General features: G+C 40.8%; 1 protein-coding gene across 1 annotated transcript in view; it reads right to left on the minus strand.

Moving 5' to 3' along the window:
• Positions 1 to 22,562, minus strand: part of Pdzrn4 (PDZ domain containing ring finger 4) — a 342,539-nt gene that overhangs the window by 64,722 nt on the left and 255,255 nt on the right. The window contains 2 exon segments of the mRNA XM_059247386.1: positions 7,407 to 7,509; positions 10,492 to 10,748. Coding sequence (XP_059103369.1) covers positions 7,407 to 7,509; positions 10,492 to 10,748 — 360 coding nt within the window.

Genomic DNA, 22,562 nt, shown 5'->3' on the forward strand with positions numbered 1-22,562 from the left:
GTAATTGTAGAACCCAAAGGGTTGAAGTAGGAGGATTAGGGATCTGAGGCCAACATTAGCTAGACCAAGACCTTGACTCACAAAACAACAGACAAAAAAAAGTGCATATGGATGGAACTGAGAGAAGAAAATAAAAAGCACAAACTGAATACAGAGTGAGGCACCGAAACACAGGTGGGCGAGAATGCCTTCTAAGTGAGGAGGATATTGTGGAATGCTTCTGGGGGGAGACGCTTGGTTCATTTTGAATCAATGGTAGAGACTATCAGAAGGAAAATCTAGGGATGAAGAACCCCACAAGCAAAGGCATGAAGTATGGCTAGCCCTCACTTACCCCTGAGTACTGTTGGCCTAAAAGTCTATGTTCCTCATGCCTAGAGGGGCAGGATCGTGACAGTGGTTGCAGAATGTTCAGTACCAGATAGATTTGAAGGAAATTTTGGGGAGTTGGTCAATGTGGTGAACAACCAACAATCCAGCTGAAGTACACATAAATTATATTTGGTCTGACAACTTTGCTGATGACTACAGACACAAACGACTCGCTATCCAAGTGAGGCCAGAGCCTCACTAGAGACAGAATAATGTCTAGGGCAAGGAACTGCCATTGTAGGAAGGAGAAATGTGTCACACTGCCTGAAAGTACAAGTCCTAATACATGACAAATCACTGGACTGGCCTTCAAGGTTTAAGCTGGCATTATTAAGAAGATGGTGGGCGGCCGGGCGGTGGTGGCGCACGCCTTTAATCCCAGCACTCGGGAGGCAGAGCCAGGCGGATCTCTGTGAGTTCGAGGCCAGCCTGGACTACCAAGTGAGTTCCAGGAAAGGCGCAAAGCTACACAGAGAAACCCTGTCTCGAAAAACCAAAAAAAAAAAAAAAAAAAAAAAAAGAAGATGGTGGGCATAGAAGACTATTAACAGGTACCCCAAATGAGTCAATTCTCTATGGACACACTAACATATGACCTTTAGTGTTCAAGTAATAAAAATATTTTCACCATTCATCTAGATCAGCGTCCAAATAAAAATTTTCCATATCCTGACTCTTACTGAGGGGATTTTTCTAAACATTGATTTGTTGTCTGTTTGGGCAGTGGCCTAAAATTCTTTTGGATATTTCATGGCTGTGAACGGTGACTGGCAGGTAGAAAGAAAGAGGCTGCTCCCATACCACCTGCAGTGTGCTAACAGTTCTGAATAATGAACTCTTCATGTTTTCTACCTTATTTTTCTCTGCTCTCAATCTACTGCAACACATAGATAATCCTCCTTGTGGCCTCTTGATCCATGATACTTCAGATCCAAGCCGGTTCCTTTCAACACTGGCTTTCAAGCTCTTGGATAAGGTGTCCTCACTACCAGAGACTGTTGGTTATCATGAGGCTCCTGCATAGGCACTAGTCCACTGTTCATTTTGCTGTCTCACTCATGTTGAATGAGCACATTCATGCAGCAGTTAGGAAGGAAGGAGCCACAATGGTAGGTTAAAAAAATGTCTCAAATTCAGGCTGGGGAGATGGCTCAGTGTTTAAAGTGCTTGTTGTACAAGTGTGGGGACTAGAGTTTGGATCCCCAGAACCCACATACATGTCAGATGGGCATGGTTACTCATCTACAATTCCAGCACATGGAAGGTGGACACAGGGGATCCCTGGAGCCACACTAGCTCTAGCTGTATTACAAGCTTTGATTTCAACTGAGAGTCTTGCCTTAAATAATTAATTAGAAAGCAACCAATGAATCTCAAGGTCAACTTCTTCTACATGCAGGTGAACACACTTGCATGCACATGGAACAATACACACATTCCATAAATGTCAACAATTTACACACACACACAAAGGAAAAAATTGAAATTTATACCATGTATGAGTTTTATAACTTCATATAAAGATAATTAATATAGATAACAGCTACATCTTTTATTTTAACTATTTCTTATTTTACACCATTTTTTTGTCCCCTCCTTAGAAATACTTACTGGATCAGAACAGATAATAGTGTTAAAACAAATGATTAAAGGAGCAAACACCTTCTGAAAAGGGAGAAAACATTCTTGTCAATGCATGGTGGCCCCAGCTTCCTTTAAATTCCCTCATACAGACAGAGGAGGGGAAAGGGTCTAAACTCCTTAGAAGCTGGTCCATACAGACAGCTATGGGCTTTCAATATCCTCCTTTATCCCATCTTCAAATATTTACCAAGGCCCCACTATGAGGCAAAGTTCTGCTTTCACCCAGAAAAATACTGAGTGCTCTACACAGTACAACTAGGGCAATTTTTCTCTGAGGCAACTATGCAAATCATGAAGCTGTCCAGAAGCATGACTGTTAAATGGTAATCCTGGGGTGTGTGTGCGTGTGCCTGTGTGTGTGTGCGTGTGTGTTTAAGGAAGTTCTGCATACTTCATAACCATTATTTAACTGTGAGAAAAATACAATAAACTTAAATTCTCCCAAATATTCTGCATGTACCCAGCGCCAAGAGTGGCATTTTGCAAAATGACACCCAGTACAAAGGTTTCCTTTTGCTTTGTATAAATATTGCCAAGGGAAGCTAATATGCTAAATGCGTGTTGTTAGTTTTAGACACTGGCTAGAGTGTTGCCCTTGTCAGTTAACACATACATAGACATTTGGCTTCTCCTTTCCACTTTTAATCTCAGTCCAAGTGAATTTCAGAATTCCTATTGCTTTCATTTTATAGCGAGCACAGGGAGAGTACTTAATTCAGACACCTGTATGTTTCTTCTCCTTGATCTTGGGGAGAGGAGGAGTATATGTGGTTTAAATTAGCATAGCTAACTTCTGAACGCCTAAGGATCCAAAAACGTTGAAATTTTTCCTTGTATTGTAATGTGCTGTATTATTAAAATTTTAGTTATTTCTGACTCTTCCACCAGCCCTGACTTTTAAGATTTAAGGGTAAATCCTACAAAACCAAAACACAACAAAAGAACAACAAAACCCGGCTTCCTCCCTGCAGAGGCAAACACATCTTTATTAGGAGTGAGATGGAGAATGCTCTATTTCTTTGAGGCTTTCCCTTTAAATTATTTCTGGTGGAGGTCAGATTTGAGACCTGCTTCTGACTTGCTAAGGGCTATTTCTGATTTATTTCAACCTTGGCTGGCTCTAAGGGGGAAAAATGAACAGTGAAAATAAAGAAGAGAAGCCTAGTCCTCTGTGGTCCTGTGTCAGGAAGCATCCTAACTCTTAAGATAGGCACAGTGTTTAAATTCGATACTTTTTCTTTTTCCCCCTCAAAAATAAAATTAAAATCATATATCTTTTTTAATTAGAGTACAAGTGCCATCATTTTTTTTAATAGAGAACAAATTTCAAGCTGTGAATCTTTTGATGTAGATTGGTCCTCTGAGATATTCTGAAGTACAGTGGGGGGATTTAAAACCTAGCCAAGTATTTTTCTTGGGGAAACCAGTGGTAGGTCGTGGTGAGGTGCAGGAGTCATTAAAGTTTATAGAGATCCCTAACACACCAAAGTCACCATAATGTTGACACGGTCTACAACATCCCCAAAGAAACAGTCCCTGTCCATCTTGGTTCTAAGGGAAACTGGTAATCTATCAATGTTAATGATCTGCATGTTTAAAATATTCTATATATGCATTCATAAAATAGTAAGACAAGTTCTGTTCTATTGGCTCAATAATTCATGTACTGAAATCTCTCTATATGTCCTTCCAAGATACGTAATCAGCTCTGGTTCTGAGTCAGTCATAAGTTGGTCTGTAAAAAACATGACTAAATCCTTACTGCATGGTCTGCCTTTGAGCAAGCACAGAATGCAGTCTTTAGACCCCAAATGCTGCTTTTAAAGGGTGAATCTATTATGATCATTTCAAGGGATGGCAGCAGCTGTGTGAATGTAGATTTCATTCTGTCTTTCTTTTTTTTTTTTTTTTTAATACTACACTGTGAATTGTTAGACTGCTCCGAGGTAAGATCTGGGTACAGAGATACATAGACACAGCCTCAGTTCTGCTTGGGGGTTATCCTTACAGACTGTGCCCTGCTCCATCTCCAATACTGCAGAGCACATGCAAGCCACTGCTCCCTCTCAACCGCCTTCCCTGCTGAATCTTTTGCTCCTCCCATGCCACGCCCGCTCCACCGCCTGAGTGTTCTTTCAGGGGTCAGACCAAGGCCCTGCTCTGCTGCAGCAACTCCATCTCAGAGTCACAGGACGAGGCCACTCCAGATAGCACCTTCTCACTCTGCCTCACCTCTGCCCACTGTAAGTGTAGCCTTTAGCTGGATCAATGGCCTCTTCTTTTTTTTAAAGCTCCCTGCTGTAAGCCTTGTAGTGATTTGAGTCAGAAATGTTCCCTCTAGTCTTGGTTTGGGCATTTAAATGCCTGGTCTCCAGTTGGTGCCACTCTTTGGGAAGGCTTAGGATATGTGGCCTTGCTGGACGAAGTGTGTCATTGGGGGCCAGGCTTTGAGAGTTTAAGAAACTTTGCCACTCTCTGTCTCTCGGCTTCCAGCCTACAGTTTGGGACGTGAGGTCTCAGCCTCTGCTCCAGCCGCCATGCCTTTACTCCACAGTCATGGACTATCAACCCTCTGTATTTACAAGCTCAAATAAGCCCTGTCTTCTCTAAGCTGTCTTGGCCATGATATTTTATCATGGCGATATAAAAGCGCTAATACAAGTCCACTTTGGCCTTTGACTTGCATTTCCCTGTTTCTGGAAAGTTCCTTCCATGTGGCTCCATCTCTCCTTTTCCCTGGGTATCTATCTCATGAGAGAGGAATTCCCTGACCACTAGGTATAATGTAGGAACAACTTGTAGCAATCCCATGATTCTCTCTCCTCAATGACCTAATCTTACTGTTCTACACGACCCCTCTCATCCTCCATTAGAATGCATGGTCATGTGTTTCTTGTCCACATTTCTTCCCTAGAGATTAAGCTGCACAGGAGAACAGTACATCAAGCTTGTACTTAGCGGTGCTGAGTTCCTTGGTTCAAATGAATGTGTGTGAAAGTACACGTAAGTGTGTATGTGTGAGAGGACTTCCTGCTTCTTTGACTGCCAGGATGATATGCATGCCTGTTGAGAAAGAAGATGAACAATACTCTCATTCTGAGCTGGAGCCTTCTCCTTGACCACAGGATCTGTCTCCTGTACTTGGCAAAGGCTCTTCATTCCTGGTGTTCACATTTGTCTCACTCTCAGATGGATAGGGTGATGATGAAACCCTAGAGAAATTTAGTTCATCTCAGCTGGTCACAGAAACACCCCACCTGTCAGCTTTCAGGTCCAACAGTAACTGTGCAAAAGATGAAGACAGGATTGCCATTTCTACATCTCCCTACTGCACACTGTGTTCAGAACAGGCTCTGCTGATGGCAGTGGATGGGCTAGATTTTATACTCTAACCTGAAGGGTGCCACAAGGGCTGCTGTGTGCTATTCCTGCATGTTACCATAGCAAATTGAAGAGTTCTGGAAGAACAATTGTTTTCTGTTAAATTGAGTGACATCCTCCAGGCATTTGCCTATGTCTCCTTCTGACCTTTAACCATGTATGATGTTCTCATGTGTATGTGTTCTCAAAGATGAAGGCTGCCATAGCAAATGTTTCACTTCCTTATGTAAATTCATAAGGACATTCTTTGTTAGGTTGGGTTTTTGTTTTGTTTTGCCTTTTTTTGAGACAGGGTTTCTCTGTGTAGCCCTGGCTGTCCTGGAACTCACTTAGTAGACCAGGATGGCCTTGAACTCAGAGACCCTCCTGCCTCTGCCTCTCAAGTGCCGGGATTAACGGTGTGCACCACCACCACCAGGCATAAGAACATTGTTTATTTCAGTCATTCAGAAAGGTACCTTTGACAACAAAAATCACAGTTGACAGCAAATTAACCACAATGGTGGTGTGATTAGTTGAGATTGCAGACTATGGAGAGCTTGTCTGAACATTTAACAATGTCATTGTCTTGATGTTAGCATGTACTAAAGATAGATGCTGACCAAAATGAAGGCATGGTTCAGGCTCAGTAAGCCCTACAGAATTGGAAAGAAATCTGTCTGTATTATGGTATTTCAATGACATATTAATAATTAAAAGACTCTTTGCTGTTAACATGCTTAGTTTCCTTCCAGGCCTACCTAAAACATTGTCTTATTTTAATAAAGCTGTAAGACACAAACTAAATAAAGAGTTGAAGTTATGTACGCAATTCCAACTCCTAAACCCAGTATACATTAACTGAAAAACAATTTATGCTAAATTATTTCAATAGGTGACTCAATGCTGACCTTTTTATATTTTTTGCCACTAGATATGTGATGGATGTCTTAGTGCGTACCTATATGTGAACAAGTTTCTGAAATCGTACTTAAGGAACAGCACAAACAACAATGACAAAAGTCAGAAACTAGGTGTCAGTGCCCATCTTCCTGAACCCCAGGTGCAAGGAAATAATGACTTTCCATAAGCACTAGTGATGACTTTTGCGGAGGGAAGATTTCAAATAAATGTCTGTTTGCTTTAGGTGAGCTCCACTGAGTTGGCCTTATTTGATTTCAGATCCTCCTAAGGGAAGAGCTTTCAGGATTTCCTGCTTGTAAAACGGAACGAACACTTCGCTGAACTTGTATGACATCATCTGAGGCATTAAAGGGCAGATAATCGTGGGAGCTTTGTCTGTTTGCCAGCGTCTCCTCCCCCTCAACCCACTGCATTTCCAAATGTCAAAGTATGCCAAAGCCAAGATTCATAGACTGCAGAAGTAAAGAAGTATCAGGAGAAACCCTCTAGCTTTTGTGGAATGTTTTAAATAGTCATTAGATGGATGGGCTTTGTGAAGTGTTATGGGCTGCACGTGGGCTGCCTAGTACTCCGTGTGAAGACTGTTTAACAGTTTAACCAGTGCTGTACAGTCCGTCTGTTTCTAAAACAGGCCTGAAACTGCTCTTTGCAATTCACACCTGAATCATGATACAGAGAAAATAGGTTTGCGAAAGAGAATTAAACTAAATTAAATATACTTAACCAATTAATACCAGACTACACGAGGAAAATAACAATTTCCTTTCCAAACTTCGGGAATTCGTGTATGTTAAAAAGGGTGAACGTAGCTGCCATAAAAGTACACACATACACACATACATACATATACATACATACACACACACACACACACACAAAAGAAACAATAAAGTAGTAAGCAAATTGTTTTCAAGCTGACACCACTGTGCAAATATTTTTGCAAGACACTTAAAATATTATATATAAGTAACTAATGCCAAACTATTTGAAAGCTCATATTCTAGGCATGCAGCAGACATGCCATTTCTGAGACTAAATGAACTTCTTTGTTATGCAAACCCCCTCAACCATGCTTCATGAAGAAACATGAAAGGAAATGGTCTTGCCTCATATTCGAAGTCTTCTGCTCTGTCTGCATCAGCGGGCAAGCTGGAAACATACTCATTGTCTTCATAAAATCCGTGCTCCATCGGATGGAGAGAATGGCAGCTGTGGGCAATGCAGCAGCAAGTCAGCAGTGGGTCACAAGGATGGCTTTCATGGCTAAAATGTTTAGAACTGCATCTCAATCTTTCCAGCTGTGGTGAGAAGATCTGTCTGTGCTTAAAGTGATCCTGCCTTCAATAGAAACACTGGCTTTTCTCTCTCCCCATTGGTAAAGTCCATCAATGCCCTATTTCTGAAAGTTAAGGGGAAGGTGCTGGTTTCTACTTCTATTTTGCAATGACACCAATGTGAATTTTCCCATGGTCCCTAGTGCTTCATGGACTCTCTGACTTGCTTCCATTTCACTGAGTGTGACAACACCTACCTAGGTGTATTGCATTTAGAATTGCAACCTACTCTGGGGCAAAACTCCAGATCCAAACTGGCATTTTCAAATTGGTTCACTGGCATTTTCTAAAGGACATATTTTTCAGACTATAAAATATACCCACTTTGCTGTCTGTTTCTCAAGACCCCACCCCACCATTCTCTCTCATGGCCTAACCATTTGATAAAGGGCATATGAACAAACAGTAAAAACATTCCTGGTGACAGCTCTCTGCCACTGTGGACACTGTCCAGTAAATTCGATTAGCATAAACTAGCTCTCGTTTGTATAAACGGGGAGGCCTATGCCCATGTCCTCTTGCAAGGTCAGAATAAGTTCTCCCCTGCATCTTTTTTACCACTGCTGGGCTGCTAAAGCTAAGCAATATGAGACCAACTAGCAAAGGAGGCAGTACAAGGCAGCATCCTGGCTGCTTGTCTACCAGGCAGATACATCCCCCTTTCTCGGCAAACAAGGAGGTGATAACTCCCGTCTGGGGCACAGATGCGTTCCCTTTGCCCTTCAGCTTGGAAGGAGGGAACACTGCCATAAGAAAGACCTTAGTCATTTCACAAACATTTCCTGAGTGCCTACCAGATGCCAGGCTCTGTGCCAAGTGCTGGAAACATGCTCATGCACAAAATCTAATTTTTGCCCTATTAAATGAGGAAAGCAGCAGAGTGGCAATTTTAGTATAAGGAAATAATTAAAAGGAAAATATGGACACTGTGGGGTCATGTGGTGAGGACAGGGATGCTGTAGCAAAGCTGAGAGCTGTGGGATTTTAGGGGAAGCATCTCTCTGCACAAGTTAAGGAATGCCAGTCTTCACCCAGATTAGAAGCTGGCGGCTGGAACTTCCTTGCTATGTTATCTTGGCCAAGGACCTTCCTGTATGTGTCCTTATCTGCAACATCAGGACGTTAAAAATATAGGCACTCTGTCCTAAGGCTGCTGTGAGGATCAGTGAGGTAGTAATGTAAAATGCTTGGAATATTACCTGAAACGTGTTAAAGTTAGATAACAAAAGCTAAGTTGCTATTCATTCAAGAAAGCATTTTCTGCAAGGCTACTGTGTGTCAGGATGTATTCATGAATTTTACTTGTTTGTTTACTAATTATTGTTCATTCCCACTGCAGAACATAAGTACTAGGGGCTACTGGCTTTATATCTGTTCATAACTTCATTATTTTTGTACCTAGTACTATGCCTGATACAAGAGTTATTGATTACGTAGTGGGAGAATGAACACAGACACCTACACACACAGCCTATGCCCTCTTGCAAGCTGGAGTCTCAAAAGGTAGTTTCAGAAACTTGCTGGTACAGTAGCATTGCCTTGAGGAATGTTGGAAAAAATGGTTGTTGCTTCCATGGGACTGGATTAGATCTTCTGTGTAAGTGAGACAGTTGTGTAGTTGATCTGCTGTAGGGGGGCCCCTGGCAGTGAGATCGGGATCCATCCCTGGTGTGTCAGCTGGCTTTTTGAAGCCCATTCACTATGGTGGGACACCTTGCACAGCCTCGATGCAGGGGGAGCGGCTTGGACCTGCCTCAACTGAATGAACCAGGCTCTGCTGACTCCCCATGGGAGGTCTTACCTTTTTGGAAGAGAAAAGGGAAGGTAGGTTGTAGGTAGGGGAGGTGGAGGAGTAAGAGGAGGGAAGAGTTGGGGATCTGTGGTTAGTATCTAAAATGAATAAAAAATTCCTAAAGAAAAATGGTTGTTGCTTGAGTCCACTCTAAAATTTCTTAATCAATTGGCTCAAGGCAAGACTGGGGCTCTATTAGTGTTCCTTAGAGATCCAGGGTGAGCCCATTGTGTACCTGTGACTCACTGGAACAGACTAAGGAAGGAACTAATAGGCTGGGACTGGGCACAATAACATGGGTGTTTTACAAACTAGGAGCTGGAATAGAGAGCAGTCAAAATGCAGCCTGAAGGGACCATTGCCCTCAGGAAGCAGACTCTGGAAAAATGTGTGAAAATTACTAAACACAGAGAACAAAACAGACAGGTGACATTGTTTAAATAAAATACCCCACCTTTCAACTCGGTAAAAATTGGGGAAGAAAATTCCTTTAATTGCTGCGTATTTCAGAGTGTTGTGTTTACGCCTTGAAAGCCGGGACCCTTTGTTTGCATCTCAGTATATCTGGTAATTGGTTCCTTTGCAGAACTGTAGTTGAATTAAATCAATTTCCTAGATTCTTGTGTAAGGAATAGCAAGGGAGAGAGGGGTGATTCACAGAGGAGACCATGGTGCCAGCATGTCACTGTCACCCGAGTCTTAATGAGGCTTTTTGGCAGCTTTGGTGAGAAAAGTTATTTCCCTGACTAGCACTCTGAGCCTTGAAGGGTAGGGAGAGGAAGGCTAGCGAAGCAGAGCCGAGCTTTTCACTGTGCCTTGGAAAGTCTGATTTCAGAGCACAGCTAACTGTGTGGCCAGGGAGGGTAGCAGCAGGGACAGCTTGAGAACTCGTGGAGAGCACACACAGCCAGCGGGGAGATATTTCTGAACAGAGCTGGGAACCTGTCCCTGGAACTGTCAACTTCTGGGGTGTCTGGTTCTTTCTAATGCCTGCCATATGTGGTAAATGGCTAATAAACAGGGCTTTAGGAGAAAGGAGAGAGAGAGAGAGAGAGAGCTAGATACCTGTCTGAAAGCAGAAATGGACAGGTGTCTGGCACTGGAGGGGTGAGGGGGCGGAGCTTGGCCAGGGCCATGATGTGTTCAAACGTGATGTCTGTCTGTGTGCTGGCATTCATGAGCTGTACTTCCGGGACCATGCCGAATGTAGGTCGGCTGAGGGGAGTCCGCCTTAACACCTGCACCACGATGGGCTCCTTGGCGGTTCGAAATGCTTCCACTGCCTCCTCATGGGTGGCCTTTGACAGATCCTTGCCATTGACCTGTGAAGACACAAGGACAGTACACGTCTCAGAGTAAAGAACACAGAGCCTCTAGCACAGACTGACCGGCATGCATATGAATTGTTTGAAGTAATATTGAATCAGATATTGACATTTTTTGAACTATCTGTCAATATAAGGAATCAACAAATTGGGAATAAAAAATTACTTTTACATTCTTTATGAAGTACCTGGAGTTGATTATTAATAATTTTGATGGTGTTTTATTAAAGTTTTAATGGTTTAACACTACATCAGAAAATGTTGGTGAAATTCTTCATCTAGACAGAAACTTTGCTTATGTATGCATACAACACTTAAAAAAATTATCAATCTTTTGTTTACTTAACTGAAAATCCATTTGAAATTTACTTTTTCAGGATATTGCCCAATTTCTTTATATTCTTGTTTATTAAAGACCATGTTATTGAATGCATGCATCGTATTAAACCATAACAATTCAGCATGACCCATCAACCAGTAGCATCAACATCACAGAAAAGATTGGGAACATGCAGAGCCCCTGAATCTATCCCAGACCTGCTGAGTCAGAATTAACATTTTGATATGATCCCAGATGACTCAGACATGCCCGAAATGAGCACTATTCTAAATTCCTTTGAGAGAGGACTGCACACCCCTTCAGGATCCTCACCCATTCCAGCACCTAACTCTTCAAGGTAGCTTCAGACATGAAAGATAGGTGAAATTGTCATCTCTTCTCTCTTATTATCTGCCACCAGTAACAGACCATTTGCATTTTGTGGGACTCTTCCTTGCCTGTCTTCTAAGGGCCAGTGACAGTGTTTGTATAACCTAAACTTTCTTCATAGTTTCCTAATTCTTTACCAGACTGCTCTTAAATGGTTCCAAACTATTGCCCTCAAATAGGTCCTGATGACAGACCCTGTCAGTAGAGGTTCTTTTTAATAAATATCTCTATACTGCAGAATTATGTGAAATTAATTAATCTTGGCTTTTGCCAATATGAAGAGGTATTTAGTTGCAAAATACTGTCCAAAACATCCTAAATGAGGTCATTCCTAGACATTTATCTGAGCCATTGGTTTGTTGGTGAAGCAATGATAACTGCCTGACCATGAGCTGACAAAAGCTCTCTTAAAGAGCCCGGAGTGTCTCACAAGGAAAGGAAGTCGTGTTGGCTGTGGAACAATTGCTGACATTCAGATGAGCACATTCTCTCTCTTCGAGTAGACAAAGAAATTGCGTCTGCTCAGAACAAGTGTGGGCCAATGGGGAAATGGTACGATTCCAGGTGAAAGCATCATATCATAGAGAGACAAGTTTAATGACCTAGGATAGCTAATTTGCTCAATGGACCCTGAAAGAGTTAATGTGCCCTCAAAAAAATGAGCAATTAAGTTTCCACATTGGAAAAATACGTCCCAGTTCCATTGTTGGATCACTAGGGAGACTCAGATTGAGAACTGATTGGCACTTAGCAACACACACACATTCACCAACCTGCACGTTCACATTCTGATTCTTGTCTCTGTGTACTGAACTTGGAAAAGGATCCTAAAATTACATTGATACCACCTTGGAGTGTTTGACTTGGGCAGATAGGATATGTGGACACAGGACCCCCCAAGCACACAGTAATTCATTCCTTGAGTTTGTTTTGGATGACTGTGCCCCAGGGCCAGGGCTGCCATTATCTCCCCGAGGATAGATAGTCAGAGAATCATAAACAGAGGCCAGAATGTACAAGTACAATCCCATAATGAGCATTGTCATCCTCCATGTATTTATGAGTTTCAGATTATGAGGAAGAACAAGCAGCAATGAGCAGCTTAAAGGTCTGAACAGAAATGACAGTTGCCCACACATCTCCATCTTTTCCCCTTAAATTTAGTGAACTCTTTCCTGCTGTGTTCCACACCATTTCCCCCTGAAAGAACTCCCAGTGTGTCCCTACCCATTTACCCTCTCCTGGAATTTTGTTGCTATGTTACCTTTATGACAGTCTTGCATAAAAAAAAAAAAAAAAAAAAAAAAAAAAAAAAAAAAAAAAAAAAAAAAAAACCACCTCTATCTGACAGTGACAGGGTAAAGTATCACATCCCTTGGAAAGAGCTTCAAGCAATGTCTAAAGAAAGGAGAAATGTGGAAATGTGTGGTCAGGCTTGCCTCAATCACACATTAAACTCTACTGGTGCATAAAGTGTGTCTGTCAGCAAGCAGGAGACAGAAAATGCCATTAATCTAGTTTTTCCCTGAGGTGGCTGGATGTCTTGCCTATGTGTTAACCTAATTTTTATGTTCAGTATTCATATTTGTTTTAGTGACCTTCAAAGCAAAAATGACTTTAAAAATTGAGTTTCTGGAGACTGTGGAGTATGCCAGATAAGGTGTGCCAGACTAGGAACCTCACCGCTGAAACTTGTGAAAGAGAACAACAACTTAAAACATGCTAAGCTCTTGCTCTGTAGAGAGACAATGTCTATACATGTCTGACTGAAGCTAGTGGAGATCTCTTCAGAGAAACAGGCAGGAAGGCTGAGAACCAGAGCTCCTCTGGAAACCCTTTCCAATTGGTATCACACCAGCCTGCCTAGAAAGCTGCCCTGGAGAGAGCAGTACGATGGGAAAAAGAAGTTCTGTTCCTCATATACACCAGATCTACAGAACTAGAAGAGGCCAGGGGCTCCAGCCTCTGTGTCATGATGATTTTGCTCTTGTTTGTATATTCCTTGGGGTTTTGTGACCATTGTGATTCTCCATCCAGTTCACTAGAAGGCATTCTTCAGTATACTTTTCAATCTATCTCAACCACCACCCCCCATTCCTATGTCTTTTTTTTTCTGTTGCTTTCTCATCCTTACATCCTCCCCTTCTCTTCCCATTGGTGACTTTCCTCAACAGTATTCCAACTTTTCCCTCCTTGCTACTTCACAAAGTTGACCCGACTTAATCTTTATCCTTACCCACCCTACTTTCCTCATACTCCTAATCTTACTAACTAAAATCCGAATATACTCCATATTATCCCTGGTTATTTATCTTCCGAGAGTTACTGAAGTCAAAATGGCCACTGTTATTAACTGGCTAGTATGATATTTGAAGAGTAGTGATGTCACCTGGGATTGCTCTCCCAGTTAATATCATATTCAGGGAATAACCCAGAGCTTGCACCAGACACCCTGGGCTCCTGAACTGAGAAATTATTTTCTGAATAACATATTCAACTTTACTATGTCCCAGTATTATATGACAATTGCAAATACCTCAACCAAAATAAATGTAGTTTATAAAAAAATAAACCAAGGAACAAAATAAAAATATGTGTAGCTCCCCCCATCCCCCAAAAAACTTATACTGTATAACTCCTATAAAAGAGTTATTAGCGTGAGTTAGACGAAAGCACAGGGAAGTTGATGATTATGAATGTGTTCAAAGAAACTAACAAGAGCTTAATGAAATAAGGCAGTCTATGGATGATATGAAAGAGGAATTCAACAAAAAGAAATAGTGGGAAAAAATGTGTTTGAAATGCTGGTGATAAAAAGCACAGTGAGAAAAAAACAAAAACAAAAAAACTTTCCAAAATTGCATTGATAGACTACATTAATGAGCATTAATGAGAAAACAGAATATGGGAGCTTGAACATGTGGTAGAAGAACTGGGGCAATCTAATAAGGACGAAGATATTATAACAATAACAAGGCCCCAGTGAGCATCCCAGTATACAAGTCATACTCTGAGAATAACAAACCTGAGTTTATTAGGCATAGAAGTGGAAGCTTGTTTTAAAGGCATAGAAAATATTTCCAAAAGACTCATCAGGGAACATTTCCCAGAGAAGGAAAGAGGTGCCAACCCACATATAGGAGATATTTAGGAAACAAGAAAAACCAAAACATAATCTCTTACCATTATATGATTCCTAAAACAGAACAAAAGTCGATTCTTGAAATCAGCTAGAGAGAAACGCTGAAGCACATGCTGGGTTTTTGTCAACCACACAAGCTAGAGTCACATGAAAGAACAGACTTTCAAATAAATGGACCCATAAGACTGGGCTGTAGGCAAATCTGTGTGCATTTTCTTAATTAGTGAGTAATATGTGAGGGTTCACCCCATTTTGGGTGGTGCCACCCCCGGGTAGGTGGTCTCAGTGTATATAGGAAAGCAGACTCAGCAAGGCATGAGGAGCAAGCCAGTTGGCGGCATTCCTCTATAGACTGTGCATCAGCCCCTACCTCCAAGTTCCCACAGAGGACCCTGCTTCAGCTCCTAGCACCCACATAGCAGATCATAAGCAACTGTAACTCCAGTTCCAGAGGATGCAATATATTCTTTTGGCCTCCAGGGACATGACATTCATGTGGTACATGGAAATACAGACAAAAACATATATATATATATAAAATAAAAAGCCCTTTTTAAATGCTAAATATCTAAAAAATCCTTGCTGATTTAATTTAAAAACACACCAAAAAGATTATTCACCATGATCAAATCAGCTTTACTCCATATGTGAAGGTGTGGTTCAAAATATATAATTCAACAAGTGCTATAAATTACATAAATGGCCTCAAGGATAGAAATCACATGGTTATCTTGATAGACACATAAAAAGCTTTTGACAAAATCTAATCTCTCATAAAGTCCTGAAGAAACTTGGCATAGAAGGAACATATCTCAATATAGTAAAGGTTATATATGACAGTATTGTAGCCAACATTGTATTAAATGAGGTAAAACCCAAAGCTTTCCTCCCACTGAAATCAGGGAGAAGACAAGATTGTCCAATATCTACACTCATATTCAATATAGCCATAGAAGTCTTAGCTATAGCAATAATCAGGAAAAGCATATAAAAGAGAAACAAATAGGAAAGGAAGAGTTCAAAGTATTTCTGTTTACCAATGATGTTATTCTACACACGAGACTAACAACGCCAGAAAACTCTGTAGAACAGAGGATCACTTTAATCAAAATTGTAGCATATAAAACAAATATGCAAATCTCACAATATACAATGACAAATATATTGGGAAAGAAATCAAGGAAACAATTCCACTCACCAAGAGAAAACAAACAAAATGCCTTAGAGTAATACTAACCAAAGATGTGAAAAAGGACAAAATGGTACCACGTACTTGGGTGGCGGGATATAGTAAAACTGAGCTGGAAATGACCAGGAAACTTCCCCTCTGCTGGTTAGCTTCCATAGCGTGAGGAGGTGCTATGCCGACTGCTGGGGAAGAACAAATGTCAGTGATCTTCCCCTGGGTAGACCCTGCATGACAGAATACTGACCTTCCAGTAAAATTGTGCCTAATGGTACAACAGTGTCATAAATAGTATGAAAGTCATCAAATACCTTCTGACTGAGTTTGAAGCCTGCTCCATAGAAGAGAATTTATGTGTGAAACTGTGAAACTGTAAACCTGATCAAAAGTCAGTGGATGGGGAAGTCATAGGCCCTGGAAAGAAACAGATTATTGTGGTGCTGAATGGCCATGACTGTCAAACTGCCATCTAAATATTTATGTTTGGACCCATAGACCCGGGCTGTTCTCGATCTTGGTTAGAGGAGCTTCTTTTTATAGTGAGCACTACTTATTACAGAGAGACATAACTGAGAATAAGTACCTACGAGTGCTTAGCCATAAATGCTACCCCCATCCCAAGGCTCATGACACATCCCAGAAGAAGGGACATAAAGAATGTAAGAGCTAGGAGAGGGAAGGAGCCATGTAAAATGCTGTCTTCTGGATATTACATGGCCATTGCATTCACCAACTCAAGTAGCTGTGGTCACCGGCATAGTAGCTTTGCAAGATCCAGCCAATCAAAATTCCAGCACGGATAGAGGAGGGGCTCAGCAGGTCCACCCCTGGCTGAGAAGCTATTGGCACTTCTTGGCTGTTGGGAAGGGTAAGTCAGTTTTCTTTGTGGATATGGTCACTGATAGGCTTCTAATGCTCATCTGTGACTCCTCACGTGTATGTATATGGGCAGCATATGGACTCAGTGAGTTAAAAACAAAAAAAGAAGGCATAAAGTAGCAAAGGGGATATGTTATGGGGATTCCAGGAAAGTTGGATAGTGGCAAGGGGGAGGAGTAGATATGATAAAAATACACCTCACCCATGTATAGAACTCTCTAAAAAAATAAATATTATATTAAAAATGAGCTTCTTTCCATAATCATTCCTTGTGTACTATGGGCTAAGATTAATTTTGACAATTTTAGTCTGTATAATAAAATCTGCAGAAATGCAAAATTTACCGAAAAGTATTTTAGGAGGCAAAAATACCCACTAGTTCTCATGGCAACATTCAATGTATGCCAATAATATTAACATTTGTACAGTAAGATCATTTGCTGTTGATTCTATGACCTGTGCCCTTATTTGTTCACAATCATGGCATTTATATGCAAATTTAATTCTTTGCTCTAAGGACAGTCAAATACAATCTTTAAAAAGGACAGTCAATGTAATCTCAACTATCTTACTTGCCTATTGGGTGGTGCCCTTTTCTATCACTTACCATATGGCTGGCCTCTATTTTCATAAGCCATTTAATATCTCTCAAAGTAAGGAGGTCTCTGACCTTTAAAGGCTCTGATGCCCCATGTGAGCGCCTAGAAAATGTGAGGACTACTAATACTAAAGACAGTTTTTTCATTTCACTTGAAGTTCATCAACATATTGTTAGCCTTCCAAAAGGTCACCATTTTATAAATTACAGCTTTCACAACAGAAGAAAGAATAGATTAATTAGGTTTTTGTTTTCTGGCAGTGGCTTTGCTCAGTTATCTACAGGTATGGCTGGGAGGAATAATATCTAACATTAATTCTGTGAGAAAATTGTGCAGCAAATCAATAAATAATAAGGTATAAGACCAGTTTTTCAAGTAGTGAGTTTTCAAACCATCAGGGGTTTTGGTGTTCCATGGATCCCACCCTTATGATTTTGATAATTGACTGTTGTGCCTTCTTTCTCATTTCCTTCCAGATCCTTCTATGGTTCAATCTTAAATATGATTTTGTATGGACAATGCACAATGCTTATTTGTTTTGAATTTAGGACAGGAAGTAGAGAAGCCCTCTAGAGAAGGTACCTACCTGAGTATAAAGCTAACCCTGATGCTCAGTGTAAACATGGTAATCTTTCATTGTTGGAAATAGGAAAGTTGATTTTGAGGAAGACAAAAAGGGGACAGGGAAGACTGGAAGAAAAACTTACAGAAAGATGTGATTTTAAAATATGCTAAGTCACAGGTCAGAGCTGGAAGCCTTCATGCAAAAGGGTTTCCTAAGGGGTTACAGTTTGATTCAAGCATGCTGTAGGAAAGAGGACTTCTGTGAAGGGATTTTTGAGACAGAATGAGTGAAAAATCAAATTTGCTGTAAAGTGAATTGTACAATTGCATCTGTCACTCTAATAACTGGAAGTTTGATAAGGATATCTCAAGCATGCTACGGTTCTATTTCAATGAGGTAATTTCAGTTCAATTACAGTACAACTGCAAATATCGGCTTAGTTGGCATTGGATAACAGGCTGGCCATTTTCAGAGGGCGAGGACTATGACCTAAAAAGGTATGTAAGCCACTTGACTCAAGGTAAGTGGGAAAGGAGACACATTATGAAAAAATAGGGTACCAGATAGTCCAAGGCAAAGAAGAAGAGTGGAGATGCCAAGCATAAAGTTCCAGGACAAAAGGAGGCATGGGGCTATCTTCATGCCCACTAAATAGTGGAATGGGGCTATCCTCAGGCAGACTAGGCAGTTGGAGTAGGCTATGCTCATGCAGATTAAATAATGGTGGAGGGCTCTTCATCGGTAGGCATGGGGCTATGCTCATACAGACTAAATAGTGGTGTGGTGATATGCTCATGAAGACCAAATTGGGGGCTGGATGCCAGTGAATATTCTTCACTGAATCAAGTGTATATTCTGATGACCCAATGAACACATGTGATGGGGTGCTGATATCTGATTGCACAAAGTTCCTCCCCCAGTCAGTTCTACATTGACAAATAGTTCTAAGATTATGTATCTGAGTGATGACTTATAATAAGCATACAGAAGTTTTTAGATGTATGAAAAATAAATGTCATGTTTTTAAAAGTAATTAGTTTTTCATTATATTGGTGCCACAATCTTAAGTGGATAAAAAAAAAAAAAACCTTCACTTTTCGGGAGTCAATGCAAAAGATGTGTGAATTCATTTGTTGTGGCAGATGGACTAATTAATCCATAGTAACCTGTGAATGTAAGTAAAAAAGGCAGCTTTTCATATATAAACCATAGTATGGTAACATTTGACAAGGCTGCTGTTTAGTGGGATCATCTACTCTTTGGATGCATTGCAAAAACTGATCACTCATTATGACACTTCCTAGGGGCTGATTGTCTCCACTTCGATACATGGATACAATCTGCTCCTCTTTGATTTTTTTCCCTTGACATCCAACCTCAAACACAATTCTCTTGAGTACCAGGAAAACAACTGGCTGCCTACTTTTGAGATCAAAGATGTCACCAGTGACTGGCCAGTTCTAGAATTAGCTATTTGGGGCTGACGAGAGTTTCAACCCCCCCATGCCTCTTAAGAAAAATAAAGGTTTCTGAGAGAGACTAAATGTAAGAATACTTAGTAAGCTGCACCTGGAGGCAAAGTGTTTGATGCCAGCACTTGGAAAGCAGAGGCAGGTGGTTCTCTGTAGGTTTGAGACAAACGTAGTCTACACAAGTTCCAGAACAGCCAGGGCAAATAGACTCTGTCTCAAAAATTTAAAAAAAAAAAAAAAAAACTCAAAAAGGGAAGTATAGATACCAGGGCTTATGTACAGCTCCTACCCAATTTCAGATTAAAAATCTAAAAGACCAAAATGTTTTAATTCTGTTTGGACATGATGCTTCACCTGGTTAACTTATGGGACCTTTTACATTTTCTCCTAACTGGAGTTCATTAATTTTGCCTAAAGCTCAAAAGTGAAAGTATTTATTTTTATTGATATTAAACTCTCTATGTGCTAACTAGAGAGGGGCTACAAATCATGCTTTAGTGGCATGTCACAGAAATGGGAAGTGATACTTCAATTCCTATTAAAATGTTTGGCATGAAAATAATTAAAAATAACTCTAAATCACTATTCATTAAAATACTTCTGACATAATTTTCAAATTAGCTTGAAATAATTTCAGCACATGCTTTTTTTTTCTTTTCTGAACTTTAGTATGTTGATTCCCTGAGGACACCTGTTATGAAAGTTGAGTGTCATGTATGGTATAAAGCATAGTAAAAGGAACACATGAATCATAATGTATGAAGTCATAAATTCAAGGCTGGGTGTGCCTGCACACACACACATACACCCAGCACTTTGGAGACTGAGCAAGTGTTGCAAGTTTGAGGCCAGCCACAGATACATAAGCAAGATCTTTTGTCAAATACATTTAAAAAAATACGAAGAAAACCTCTTGAGAGAGTGACTAAAATTAACTTTAATTTTTTTTTAATAAAAAATGTTATCAGTGAGCGAAACAATTTGTGCTGAGTAGGTGTATAGTCATTATTCATGTAACTAGTATGTATAAACATAGACTGCATTGACCTCTACATCCATTGTTTTTGGTGTCCTCCTCAGATAGTCCAGTGGTTGGGCTTTTGGAGGATTATATACTAAATACCCATGTGATAAAAAGAGCAGGCTTACCCTGAAGTGGGCCTGACACTTCTTTTGTCTTGTCTGGACAATGAGGGAGAGCTGGCTTCACTTCCTTGTGTAGTAGTCTGCCACAGATTTCTTGGAGCTCTGAAACTCCCAGGTGCTGTGGAATAATTCTCTTGTACACTGTAAAGATTTGTCACTTGAATTGGTTTAATAAAAGGCTGACTGGACTGTAGCCAGGCAGGGAGTGTAGGTGGGGTGACCAAACTAAGAATGCTGGGAAGCAGAAAGGTGGAGCCAGGAGTCACCAGCCAGACACAGAGGAAGCAAGATGTGAAAGTACCAGTAAGCTACTGGCCATGTGGCGATACATAGATTAACAGAAATAAATTAATTTAAGAAGTAAGAACTAGCTAGTAACAAGCCTGAGCCATAGGCCAAACAGTTTGTAATTGATATTAAGCCTCTGATTATTTTATAAACTGCTGCAGGACCAAGCAGGACAGAGAAAAGGCTCTGGCTACACCCAGGTTTCAGGCACATGGTTGGCCCACATAATGCACATTCCTTACACTGGAACCTCCTGTGCTGTCCACTGATTTGCAGTGTTTCTGTGCAGAAAAGAGTAATGGTGTGTTGGGTGCAGACTCTGTCAAGTCAACAGTTGCTGGTCTCTTGGATGTCTCTGTGTGTGCTGCATGCTCTGGACTTGTATGCTACCCCAATGAAGACCATTGCTTAAATGATAACTTCTGACATTTTTGGATCTTCACTTGCTAAATGCTTTGTATGGCACTGTGGTGGTTTGAATAGGAATGGCCCCCATAGGCTCATATATTTGAATGCTTGGTCATTAGGGAGTGGTACCACTTGACAGGCATTAGGAAGTTATGGTCTTGTTTGAGGAAGTGTGTCACTGGGGATTGGTTTTGGGGTTTCAGAAGCCTAAGCCAGACCCGTTGGCACTCTCTTCTTCCTGCTGCCTGCAGATCCTTACGTAGAACTCTCAGCTCCTTCTCTAGCACCATGTCTGCCTGTGTGCCACCATGCTTCCTGCCATGATGAGAATGGACTAAACCTCTGAAACTGTAACCCAGCTCCAATTAAATGCTTTCCTTTGTAAGAGTTGCCTTGGTCACGATGTCTCTTCACAGCAATAGAACACTGACTAAGACACATACCTTACACATCAACCACCTAACAAAACTGACAAGGTTCAAATAAATTATATATGTGATCCTATTGAAGACTTCCAGCAATCCAGAGAGACTTTCACAAAATTATGATTCAGGAGACTGAAGCAGGAAGGTAGCAGCTTCTTGTTAGGCTTATGCTACCTAGTAAGACCTGGTCTCAAAACTCCCCAATGGGGGACACAGCATCACAACAATTGTCCAGCCTGCTGCTCCTTGACCTACCCACAGTTCACTCTGACAGAAATTCTCAGACATAAGCAATGCTCACTTTTTCTTTCATTTTCAGACGTAAGGAATCTGTGGTGATCTTTTCAAAACTGTTCATGAATCAATTCATAAGCATGCTTATAAAACCTCTTGGGGTCACACCTTTCACAACTACTTTTTCCTTTGTTGTCTTTTCTCATCTTATATTTGAATCAATTACTTCTTCTGTCCTTTTATCTAGTTGCTGAACTTGATGAGGCCACATTTGGTATTTAACACATCCCAAGTCCTATATGTGGCCTCTGCAAGCTTCCCACTTCCTGTATTCGGCTTGCTCACCACTGATAAGGAGACATTCTTCTCCCCGCGTGGCTTTCGGGTTCCCAGTGCCTGCTGTGTTTTGCTCGCACCCCTGGCTCACCTTTCAGGTCTACAGATAAAAAAGACTTTTGTCTGAGCATCTCCCTATGCCTCTCACCTTCTCCAAGTTTGTCAGATGATAATGGGGCACACGATAAAAAAGAATTGCACATTTCCAAGTTGTAAGTAGATACTGAAAGAACTCACTATACAAAACCAAATGCATTCCACAACTGATATGGTAACTAGATTAAATCATTTTTTCCCACAGTGCAATATATACTAAAGCACTGTATTATAACACATACATAGGTACAAGTATTCTTTATCAACTAAAAATCAAACAGATAAAGACCTCCTTTTACTGCTCTTCCCTAGATTTTTTTTTCTAA

Source organism: Peromyscus eremicus, chromosome 20, assembly GCF_949786415.1.
Source record: "Peromyscus eremicus chromosome 20, PerEre_H2_v1, whole genome shotgun sequence".
NCBI classification, from domain to species: domain Eukaryota; kingdom Metazoa; phylum Chordata; class Mammalia; order Rodentia; family Cricetidae; genus Peromyscus; species Peromyscus eremicus.